This window comes from Globicephala melas, chromosome 9 (genome assembly GCF_963455315.2).
Source record: "Globicephala melas chromosome 9, mGloMel1.2, whole genome shotgun sequence".
In the NCBI taxonomy this organism is placed as follows: domain Eukaryota; kingdom Metazoa; phylum Chordata; class Mammalia; order Artiodactyla; family Delphinidae; genus Globicephala; species Globicephala melas.
The window spans coordinates 1,282,613-1,295,170 of record NC_083322.1 but is presented as its reverse complement, the minus strand read 5'-3'; the positions used below and the strand labels follow the sequence as shown (position 1 = coordinate 1,295,170).

General features: G+C 46.3%; 1 protein-coding gene across 2 annotated transcripts in view; it reads left to right on the top strand.

Moving 5' to 3' along the window:
- Nucleotides 1-12,558, top strand: part of UBE3C (ubiquitin protein ligase E3C) — a 117,722-nt gene that overhangs the window by 80,367 nt on the left and 24,797 nt on the right. For both annotated transcript variants that reach the window (XM_030854353.2, XM_030854352.2), the window contains exon 18: nt 32-279. In XM_030854353.2, the coding sequence (XP_030710213.2) occupies nt 32-279 (248 nt within the window). The remainder of the gene's footprint in view (nt 1-31; nt 280-12,558) is intronic.

The window sequence follows — 12,558 nt, the reverse complement described above, 5'->3', positions numbered from 1 at the left end:
TCTCCTTGCCCCATCCCCCCTCTTTTAACAGAGCCTGATTTGAAAAAGCGGATCCGTGTGCACTTACTCAATGCACATGGCCTGGACGAAGCTGGCATTGACGGTGGTGGTATTTTCAGAGAGTTTCTAAATGAACTACTGAAGTCGGGGTTTAACCCCAACCAGGGCTTCTTTAAGACCACTAACGAAGGGCTGCTGTACCCCAACCCAGCTGCCCAGATGCTTGTGGGGGAGTCCTTTGCCAGACATTACTACTTCCTGGGCAGGATGCTTGGAAAGGTAAAGTAAACTTTATGTCAAAACGGGTCTCAGACCGCGGGGCGAGGAAACGCGGTGCCTCTGCGTGGCTACGCCTGTCTCGTCGAAGGTCCTTGTTCAGAATTGCTTGAGCCATTTTGATGAGCCCCTGAACCGTGTTTTCTTACGTAATAACTGCTTTGTAGCATCATGCACTTCATACACAGTTACGCACATTTAAAAGCTATTGATACAGCGTAGAAAACATGGGAAGCATGATATAAAATTCTGTTTATCTGCTGGCACAGGTATGAGTACTGTAAATATTTTGTCTTTCCACAGTTGCTCTTGTTGATAATCAGTGTTAAAAGTGATTCTTTTAAGGTTCTATAAAATTTTCAAAGTGCTGTGAGGTGGAAGGCCATAGTTATTCAGTGTAGTTTGTGTTATATACGTCGTATGCAGATTCTTGAAAATTGGCCACTTAAGGATATTACGGTAATGCTGTAGTAACCAGAATGTTACATCTGATGGTATACACCATCTATACAAACACACCTTACCCTTCATTGTAAATGAAAGGAAAACTTAGTTATATAACGTAGTGGAAACTTCCTAGTTAATGGTGAAACTTTCAAAGCACACCTTCCCATGAGAGTCAGAGCAGGACGAAGGTACCCACTGAGGCCAGTCCCACTTACTGTTGAACTAGAGCAGTGCTGGCCTTAGTCTGTTCAGGCTGCTGAAACAAGATCCCACAGACTGGGTGGCTTACAGACAACAGAAATTGACCTCTCGCAGTTCTGGAGCCTGGCGTCTGAGATCAGGGCACCGCGTGGTTTTATCTGGTGGAGGCCCCTTTCCTGGTTCAGAGCTGGTGCCTGCTCCCTGGGTCTTCACATGGCAGAAGGGGGCGAGGGAGCTCCGTGGGGCTTCTTTGCAAGGGCTCTAATTCCATTCACGAGGGCTCCACCCTCGTGCCCTAAGCACCAGGGGCCCCACCTCCTGACGCCATCACAGTGTGCGGGGTTTGGGGGAAACGCAGACGTTCAGACCGTGGCATAGCTTGTGGGCTGCCATAGGCGGGGCGTAGGAGGGGGGGCTCCAGTTACGTTGGGAGGGGCTCTTCCCCACAGCTCGGGCCCAGTCCCCCAAGAAAGGGATTCTTCTTTTTTTTCTTTTTAATTGATTACTAGCATTTTAAGTTATGGAAACATTTACATATAAGGTTATTTTGTTTGCTTCTTTGCACTTAAATAGTGTTGATAATTACTAATCCTAACAGGATGTGGCTGGCAAGTATCCCACTAAAATCAGTAATTGAAACTTATGCTGTTGCAAGTGAGGTGGAAAATCATCTGGTTATTCCCATAGGAAATTGAAAATGAATGATTCTTGGTTTTTGAATGAATGAATGAATGAATTCGTTCCACCAGTCGTAACTTACAGAGCATGGTGTGTTTGGGGACGTGTGCAGGGATTCCCCGGTACTCAAACTAACTACCAAGTACTCACGGTCATGACAGGCAAAAAGTTTTACCCCAAGTCCACCGTCAAGAGTCAGCAGCCCATTGCAGTGTCTAGTGGGTGGAGGTGGGAGGATCGTGTGGGTGCTGCGGTCCAGCCTCGGGCCTCCTGGCCAGCCCGCCTCGTCAGAGTGAGGAGATGTCTTCTGCCCCCTTCCTGGCTCCCAGCACCCACTTCTGCCAGGCACCGGGCCCAGTTCAGAAGATCCCTTCCTCAAGTTAGTTCCCGTTTCTCTTCATACTGGGATGTTTCTTGCAGTATAGAAGGAAGATGTAACTTCTCCCTGGTTCTGGAAAGTATCGCGCACAGTGCACACACCGTGGCCACTAACTACTGAGATTGATGATAAATGAAGTTCATGCTTTATGTTGCCCAAGAACCTGGGTGTGTTGTTATACAGATAGGTAAACATTTTTCATGGTATTTTGGGGAAATTTGTTAGGGTTTTTGGATCGTCTAGGAATGCATTTTTATTTCCACTGTTTGAAATAGTAGAATAGGAACGCCTGATATTTAATATTTACTATCCAACACATTTTTAGAGACGGGCTGGATTATAACACAAGGACTGTAATCAGTACGGCTTCTGAAAGTCAAAGGAGTGACCAGAGGTGACAGTCTGAACCTAAGGGCAGCAAACTACAGCCCCTGAGCAAGTCTACCCGCCTATTTTATTGTTTGTTTGTTTTCTCTTTTTTAAAAAAAAGGCTTCACTGGAATATCATTTCCATATTGTCTGTGGCTGCTTTCCCCGGGGGCAGAGCTGAGCAGTGCTGAAGTATGTGCTGCTGGGCCCTTTCCAGGACAGGTTTGCCAGCCCTGCCGGGGGGCCAGCCGCCAACCAGACCATAAAGGGCCGGTGTGTCCCATGATGACAAGTTGGCTCTTCATCCCGTGGGTCGTGCAGAATCACTGTGTTCAGCAAATGGCTGAGGTGACAGACTTTGTACATTTTTAGGGAGACCCTGTGGAACCCATGCGGAGAATGGCTTTTAGAGACGAGGACAGCAATCCGGTCCTGAGTGACGGTGCCCTGATTACCTAGCGTCATGCTGTGAGGTCAGGTCAGCTGAGGACTGAAACGTGACCACTGGATTTATCAGCAAGTGTTTGTTTTCTGGGTGTTTTTTTCTTGTAACGTTTTATTGAGATAGAATTCTGAAACCGTGCAATTCACCCGTTTAAAAGGTACAATTCAGCGGTTTCGGTGCATTCACAGATTTGTACGACTGTCACTGCAAATTTAGAACCTTTTCATCACCTGTGTCCATTAACGGTTACTCCTCCCTTCCCACCCCCAAGACCTAGGCGAACACTAATCTACTTCTTGTTGCTTACTCTACTATTAATTAATCTGTTAAGGTACCGTTTGTCTCTTATTTGTGCCTTATTCTGCACATTTCCCGTAAATTGAATCATGACATGTGGCCTTTTATGGTTGGCTTCTGTCACTCAGCATGTTTCCAGGGACCACTCACGTTGTGCCATGTGTCAGTACTTCACTCCTTCTATTGCCAGTTAATATTCTGTTGTAGGATGTAACCACATTTATGTAACCATCCCTCAGCTGGTGGACATGAGGGGGGTAGTCGGTGGTGGTGTTTTTAGTGGGGTGGCATGATAGACATGAGTTTGCTTTGGGGTGAGGTAAAGGAAATGGAAGGGTTACAGGTGGAAAGAGTGTCGGTGGCCTTTTCAGCCGGCTTGGCTCCCGAGGGAAGGAGAGAGAGGATCTCTAGAGAAAGCACAAGTTCCAGAGAAGAATGGGTGGATGGTTTGGTCGGTGTTCAAAGATAGGGTAGCAGTCTGCGGTGAAGTGTCCACGGGTAAAGAACCAGACGGGGGGTGGTCTGGAATCCTGGGAGAGGCACAGCGAAGAACTGATGAGCAGGTGTGACCCAGAGCTGCACCCCCTGCAGGAACTTGCTGCGATGGCGCAGATGTTGTCTGGCTGCCCTGGGGCTGGTGCAGGGAATCTCCTTGTGATGTCGTCGTTCTCATCAGCTTGGGTGTCAGCAGCCGCTGTGGCTCGGGGCTGCGGCGTTGAGCAGCCCTGGGGCTGGTGGAGGGCCGGGGGCCATCTCTGCTAGACGAGGTGAGAGGGGGCAGCCACTGGTGAGCGCCCGGCTGGCGCAGGGCTGCACTGTGGTGTCTGGAGAGACTGTGCAGAGTGAGCACATGGGGAGGAGGGCCCAAGGAGGTGGAGTCTCAGTAGGGAAGAAGGTGTACCAAGGAGGAGGAGTGAGCAATGTGCTGAAGGCAGCTGGGAGGTCAGGAAGGTGGGGCTACGAGGGGCGCAGCTCTGCTCGGGGCGGTGACACTGAGCCAGCAGCAGGCGGAGTGCAAGCCACGCTCAGAGCTCAGTGTCCAGGGGTGATTACTCAGCAGCTTTACCGTCTTTGAATAAGTAAGAGACTAATGTTGCTACGTAATCATTTTCTATAAAAACTAATCAGAACTATAATCATTTTCAACTTTACAATTAAATTCCTTTATTTGTAGTTCTGTTCTCTGTGGTACGTATTATGTTAAACAGACCTTCCCTTGAAGCTTAGTGTATGGAGTTGCCCATTTGAGAAGCACCTTAATTAAAAATTGATGCCTGCAGAGTAGGTGACGCTCTTGTGACTTATTTTGAAGTAACAGTTTTTTTGAAGTACAATTCACATTCCGTAAAATCCAGCCTTTGAAAGAGTACAGTTCAGTGGGCTTTAGTACATTCACTGAGTTGTGCAGCCATCTCCACTGTAATTTCAGAACAGATCCTAAAAAAGGAAACCCCATGTTCATTAGCAGTTGTTCCCCATTCTGCTCCAGTCCTATCAGCCCTGGGCCACCACTAACCTACTTCCTGTCTCTGTGATCTGCGTGTTCTGGACATTTCATATAAATGGACTCACACAATATGTGGCCTTCTGTGACTGATTTCTTTGCCTCGGCGTAATGTTTTCAGGGCTCCTCCATACTGTAGCGTATATCAGCACTTCGTTCCTTCTTTGTCTCCTGTGAATACGTGCTGTAGTTTATCAGTTCGCCATTTGATGGATCGTTGGGTTGTTTCTGCTATTGGCTCTTATGAGTAATGCTGCTGTGGACACTCATGGACAGTATATTTTCATTTCTCTTGCCAAGAGAAATACATACCTAGGAGTGGAAGTGTTGGGTCATATGGTGACTATATCAAAATGTCCGCACCCTTTTACAATCCCACCAGCAATGTAGGCGAGTCCCATTTTCTCCACATCCTTGCCAACACTTACTATTGTCTGTCTTTTTTTTGTAACACCCGTCCCGGTGGGTGTGAAGTGGTGTGTCATTATGGTTTTGATTTGCATTTCCCTGATGATTAATGATGTTGAACATCTTTTCGTGTGCTTCTTGTCTTCTGTGGAGAAATGTCTATTCAGGCCCATTTCCTAAACTGAGTTGTTTGCCTGTCATTAAGTCCTTTATATATTCTAGTTTCAAGTCCCTTATTAGGTACGTGGTCTGCAAATATTATCTCCTTTTCTTTGGGTTGTCTTTCATTTTCTTGATGTTCTCCTTAGAAGCACAAAAGTTTTTAATTTTGTTTTTCTTTTGTTGCCTTATCTAAGAAACCATTGCCTAATCCAGGGTCACAAAAATATATACCGGAGGGCTTCCCTGGTGGCGCAGTGGTTGAGAGTCCACCTGCCGATGCAGGGGATACGGGTTCATGCCCTGGTCCTGGAGGATCCCACATGCCGCGGAGCGGCTGGGCCCGTGAGCCATGGCTGCTGAGCCTGCGCGTCCGGAGCCTGTGCTCCGCAGCGGGAGAGGCCACAACAGTGAGAGGCCTGCGTACCCCACCCCCCAAAAAAAAAAAAAAAAATATATATATATATATATATATATATATATATACCTGAATGTTCTTCTAAGAGTTTTGTAGTTTTAGCTCTTATATTTGTCTTTGATTCTTTTTTTTTTTAACATCTTTATTGGAGTATAATTGCTTTACAATGGTGTGTTAGTTTCTGCTTTATAACAAAGTGAATCTGTTATACATATGTCCCCATATCTCTTCCCTCTTGCATCTCCCTCCCTCCCACCCTCCCTGTCCCACCCCTCTAGGTGGTCACAGAGCACTGAGCTGATCTCCCTGTGCTATGCGGCTGCTTCGAGTTTATTTCTGTAGATGGTGTGAGTTAAGAGTTTCCTCTATATTCTTTTTCGTATGGATGTCCAGCTGTCCCAGCACCATTTGTTGAAAAGACTGTCTTGGCACTCTTGTTGAGAGTCAGCTGACCACAAATGTAAGGGTTTATTTCTGAACTCTTGATTCTATTTCATTGATCTCTATGTCTAGCCTTATGCTAGTGTGACACTGTTTTGATTACTGTAGCTCTGTAGTAAGTTTTGTGTGTGTGTTACACTGTTTTGATTACTGTAGCTCTGTAGTAAGTTTTGTGTTGTGTGTGTGTGTGTGTGTTAATGACAAATGGTAATGGAACCCCAGGCCTAACAAAGCAGCGGGGTAGTGAGAATCGGTATGTCCTGGATATAAAAATCATGCTCCTTAAAAAAAAAAAAAATCATGCTCCTTTATTTGTATCTCTTTGAGATGCATCATTATAGGCCCAGTTATTATTTATTTGTTCAGATTCCAAATGTCGCTATTTTAATAATACAGACTTTAAGCGTTCTTCAACTTTAGTAATGGGCTTCAGCCTGACCTCACCATTTTAACAGTATGTTTTCTTCAGGCTCCCCTTATTTCAGTGACAAATTTCAGACATTGACCTGATGTTAGATTCCTTAGCATAAATTTCAAACAGATCATTTTCTCGCCTTAATTCATTTTAAGGCATAATGTGTCTCTCCCACCTGGAGCTGTGTGCTGTCCTTGGTGTCAGTTCTCAGGGAGATAGTATCCCTCCCTGTCAGTGGTCCCTTTCGACTCAGTCTCAGCTTCCTCCCAAGGATGTCAGTTTCATAACCCATTGCACGAAAATCTTTGAAAGGATGAGCTGTCGTTCTTTCTGTGAAGATGAGCCTTTATTTTGATAGCCTAACCTGAAATACTCCCTAAATTCAGTGGTTCTTATACAGTGCAGTGACAGACAGCAGAGTAATTTTATTTGCATAAATTAAATCTTATTACCGTTCTATATTATTTTTCCTTCCTGAGTGTATGAATTGTCCAATCTTGATCATGTAGAGGCAGGATAAGTACGAGATGATCCTGGCTCGCGGAAGCTCTCTGGCTCACTGGTAGCTCTGTGCGTCGCTGGTCGGTGACGTGCTGCTCGCATTGAGAATTGTCCTGACGACACAGTCTCGGAAAGTGCTGTAGATTCAGAGGGGATAACAGATCGCTCTCACTGCTGTACTCTGGAATATTTTCTTTTTTTATTTTATTTATTTATTTTTGGCTGTGTTGGGTCTCTGTCGCTGCGCACGGGCTTTCTCTAGTTGCGGCTAGCAGGGGCTACTCTTCGTTGCGGTGCTCGGGCTTCTCATCGTGGTGGCTTCTCTTGTTGCAGAGCACGGGCTCTAGGCACGCGGGCTTCAGTAGTTGTGGCTCGTGGGCTCTAGAGCGCAGGCTCAGTAGTTGTGGTGCACGGGCTTAGTTGCTTCGCGACATGTGGGATCTTCCCAGACCAGAGCTCGAACCCGTGTCCCCTGCGTTGGCAGGTGGATGAATAACCACTGCACCACCAGGGAAGCCCTGGAATATGTTACCTCTTTAAACCAGATTCCAGGGAGAAAAATTTGGCATCTAAACCTTTCTCCTAAAAATGAAGTTTGTATAAATTCTATCTCAGAGCTCTTTAAAATAATGAAGTTTAGACAAAACCAGTAACAAAACTATAGTTATTTGAGGATCGTACTTAATTTAGTTCCTCACTTTAAGGATTTTACTCATATAATTTTCTGCATGGAAACTCCTAAGGGAGCAGTAGTTTCTAAAACATATCTGATCACAAATGGTTAAACTTTGTACCAACATGTTAAAAATTGTCCAGATCTAAGTGAGTGTAATAGTATAGCACTAATAGTGTGGTATCTGAACATTAAATCTTTAAGAGAAGAAAATTGTATATTGATTGATTATGATATTTATTGGGTCATAATGTATTTAAATTTTCTTTAATGCATATGTTAGTGATTGTTTACTGTGATGAAGTGCAGAGAGGTCTTCAGGAGCACTCCTACATAGGAAGAATTACCTCATGTCACTGGTCACTTCTCCATTAAAAGTTCCATTAGCAGATGATTCCTGCTTTGGTGTGGGTTGTGATTGCATTTTATCGCCTGTAAATCAGGCTCTAGACAGGGAATAAATAAACAGCTCAAGGATGTGGTAATGTCATCTTGAACTTTTTTTTTTTTAACAGTTAGAAGCACCTACGTCCATTTAAGCCGATTAAGTTCAGAATATTTATTGAAGGAAATCTTTCATCGTATTTGAATTCTATTTGGAACTAGCTCTTTTTTTCTTGCTTCAGAATATTGATTTAATTGAAACAGAATGCCTGTAAATCCAATTATTTGATAATATCTTGATCATATATTTCAAATTTTTAATTAGCAGATGGTGAAACTTCAGCATAGTTTATAATTTTGTATTGAGTAGAATTCAGCACTTACTGTATCATAGAGTATAATATTGGCAGTTATCAGTTTATCCTGAGATTTTTGAGAGCTGGGAGAATTTATTTTTCTATTCGTTAGAGTCCTTTTATAAAATGCTCACAGATTTGCAGAGGCTTTAAAACTGTTGATTGAGGTGAGTAGTAGTCATTTAAGTTACTTTGGTCCTCAAATGGCAAAGCTTCTCTTTTGTAATATCTTGTTTTGAACTCTCAGACTCATTAAGGGTCAGCATCCGATTGTCATCAGACTGAGTGCTCTGAGCCTAAAGTTAATATATCTTCCCCTTAGGTCTTCTTAAACATAACGTTCAGTAAATAGTTGGGCATTCTGTGCTTAGCACAGGCCTTCCAAACAATGTTAAGACTTTTTTTCCTTTGATGTCAGCAAATTTCAGAAGCAAGCTTTCTCTGAATCTCCCTGTTAACCACAGGGGACGATTCATCACGAGTTTGCTCTTGTTGACCTTCAGCTTTTTTTGGAAACAGAAAAATCAAAGATCATAATTTATAAATATGAACAACTTATAATTTACAAATGATTATTTTGTTTGAACCTTATCCCTTCTGAGAATTGTACCTGCTTTTACAGCATTCTAATCACAATTTATATTCTTTTCCATTAAAAACAAAGCACTGCCAAATCTGGAGATGATTCTTCTTTTTGCTAGTTAAGGTCATCGTTTTCTATGTAAGTTTATTTCTTCAAAATTAAACATGAGGGCTTCCCCGGTGGCGCAGTGGTTGAGGGTCTGCCTGCCGATGCAGGGGACGCGGGTTCGTGCCCCGGTCCGGGAGGATCCCACAGGCCGCGGAGCGGCTGGACCCATGAGCCATGGCCGCTGAGCATGCGTGTCCGGAGCCTGTGCTCCGCAGCGGGAGAGGCCACAGCAGTGAGAGGCCCGCGTACCGCAAAAAAAAAAAAAAAAAAAAAAAAATTAAACATGAAATTAAAATACTTTACAGTAAAAATGGCAGGTGTATTCCAGAATTCAGTTGATTCCAGTACCAAAAATATTATTGTAGTTTTAGCCATTCTGAGATACTCACCAAAATTCTTTCTGCTCCCACATAAAGTAGATCTTGCTTACTATTGAGATATCCCTTCTCATATTTTTTTAAGCACTCCCAAACACTAGTTTAACATGGGTCACTATTAACACTGGGGCCATTTTCCTTTTTCCATTTTCTCACCAGGAAAATTAGGAACACAGACTCTTGCTGGTGCTGCGTAAAGTGTATTGCATGTCTTTCCCTGCCTTTATTTGTGCAATAAGGGCAATAATTATCTAAAAGTAAATTCGGCCCATTTAAACCCTCTAAACACTTAAAATGAGTAAACTTCCTTTATGCAAAGGTAGCCAAGTGAAGATGTATGTTGCTGCTTGTTTCTAAAATTGGGGTAACTTTGTTTGGGAGACAGCAGTAGGTTGGTGTTCTCCTCCGCGGGTGAGACAGACCAGGCTGGGAGTCCTGCTTCCAGCAGCGGGGATCTGAGCAGAGGAGCGATAGCATAAGAGTTATGCTTAACAGGCCTCCTGGCCTCTGCTGTTAGTAGCCCAGGGCGTCCCTGGTGGCGCGGTGGATAAGAATCCACCTGCCAATGCAGGGGACACGGGTTCGAGCCTTGGTTCAGGAAGATCCCACCTGCCGCGGAGCAGCTAAGCCCGTGTGCCACAACTACTGAGCCCACACGCCACAACTACTGAAGCCCGTGTGCCTAGAGCCCGTGCTCCGCAACAAGAGAAGTCACCGCAATGAGAAGCCCGTGCACCGCAACTAGAGAAAGCCCGCGCGAAGCAACAGACCCAACACAGCCAAAAATAAATAAGTAAATAAATAAAAAGAAGTAGCCCAAGTGGCAGCAGGAACCCAAGGACTGGGTGATGTCACCCAGGAGTGGGTGTGGCTACAGAAAAGGCCTTTCCGAGACTTAGAGTTCAGGGAGTGAAGGAGAATTTAGCAACACAAGTTCAGAAGAAGCAGCCAGAAAGGTCGGGAGAAAACCAGGAAAGTGTTCTTTTGGAAGGGTTTATCTGGAAGCCAAATGAAGACTGTCTCAAGGGAGAGAGAATGACACGTCGGGTCAGGTGCTACCCGTAGGTCAGGTAGATAAGGACCGAGAGGTGACCATTTCTGCCAGCAGTGTGGACAAGCAGCTTTCCTGGAGTGGTGGAGGCCAGAGCCTCTGCACACGGGTCGAGAAAATGGAAGCCGTGTCTTCCAGAAGTACCTACCTTATGGTGTCCTGGAGCCTGTAGCCCTACAGAAATAGTGCGTATACTCGGCAAAACACACGAGCTGGAGTGTTTATAGCAGCCCGATACTGCACAGCCCGAACTGCAACCCGCAGGGGCCCCGGGGCCTGCCGGCCGCGCCCGGAAAGTCGCGGGGGTTGAAGGGCGTCTCGCGGGGGTGGGTGGCAGCCGGGCCACCAGGGTCGCCGGCCAGGCAGGTGCCTGCGTGCTTTTGCCCTGGGTGGGGGGCTGGGCTGCAGCCTGTCCCACAGCTGGGGAGGGGCTGGGAAGGGGGGCCGGCAGGCAGCAACCCCCAGTCTTCTAAGGGGTGGCTGCCGGAGGGAGACGTGAGCCAGACGTGAGCCGTGGCTTCAAGGGCAAGGAGGCAGAGCTGCTGCCCTGGCGGTGGGGAGGGAGGGAGGGAGGGAGGGGAGGGGAGGGTCGGGTCGGTACTTTGGAGCAAGGCTGAGCTGGCAGGGCTCCTGGGCGGCAGTGCACAGCCTGGTGCCCAGACGGGCGCGTCCCCGCTCGGGACGCCTAGGGACTCTGAGAGATGGAAAGCAGACCCTTGACTGCCCGGGGCTGGGGGTGTGAAATGTTCAAAAACCAATCGTGGTGATGGTTGCTCAACTCTGAATATCTGAACCACTGGATTGTTCGCTTTAAATGGGTGAGTTGTCCGGTACGTGAATTATATCTCAGCAAAGCTGTTACTAAAAAGTAGTGCTGTAATATGGTAGTTTGGTAGAGCCTTAATGTCAGAGGGATTAGGGGAGGGGGAGGTCAGTGTGAGGTGGGTTCGTGGGTGGGGCATGTCACAGATATCATCACCCTCGTTAGTTAGCAAGGGTCCTCAGTACCTGGCAGTGACGCCTCCTACCTTTGAGGGACACCAGGATCCTCACAGTTCAAAAGTCTAATATTTTATTATCCTGCTGGTGAAAGTAGAATTTTTAAACCTGCAAAATGTGTTCTTTTAATTACGGAGAAAAGTTCTTGGTTGTATGGGGTACCTTAACGAGTGTCTTTCCAGGAGCAGGAATATAACAGCTGCTCTAGAACTCCCAGATATTTACTTCTTTTTTTCTTTTGGCCGCGCCGTGCGGCATACTGGACTCTAGTTCCCTGATCAGGGGTCGAACCCGTGCCTCCTGCAGTGGAAGCGCAGAGTCTTAACCACTGGACCGCCAGGGAAGTCCCAATATTTACTTCTTGTGGGTAGAAATGGGAGTGTGGGTTTTGTCACTTTGGCTGTGGAGACGTGAGTGCTTTATCGTCTGGAGACCTTCTGGTGGGCCCAGTGGGAGGAGCAGAGCAGCCTCTGTGGAGCCTGAGCTGGGGGGAGGGGCCTGGGGGGCGGCAGTCGCTGGACAGAGTCGCTGTCACACCGTGGGTGGGTTTCTGGATACCCAGTGAGGAAAACAGGATTGAGGCGTGAACTCTCATCCCCTACCCGTCTAGCATCCTCACAGGGTTTCAGGAGTGAAAGAGCTGTTTTTGAAAATAAAGCTGTCAAACCCTCCGTGAGGGTTATCAGTTGCCATGAACAAGTAAAAACCTCTCCTTCGCTTCCAGGGCTGGTGGGACACCTCGTCCCCCTGGGTGGCAATGGCGCAGGTGAGACCCGACACACAGCGTGTGCCGTGTCGCTGAGGGTCAGGCAGCGGTGTGGACAGAGGGGTACAGGAGTAAGCGGTGCGGAAGGGTTTGAAATGAAGCCCCATACACATAGTTTTGCATAACCTGAAATGTCTCAAAAGAGAATAAATGGTTTTTTGCAAACAAGTGCATGGATGCAGAATTCCATCCTGCAGATCAGCGGTCCCTAGCACACAGTTGGCATTTGATAAATCTGCCAGATGACTAGGCGCTGTGTGTTGTATGTGGACTTGCACTGAAGATCAGATGTGTCTCCTGCCCTGCAGGAGCTTATCATAAAA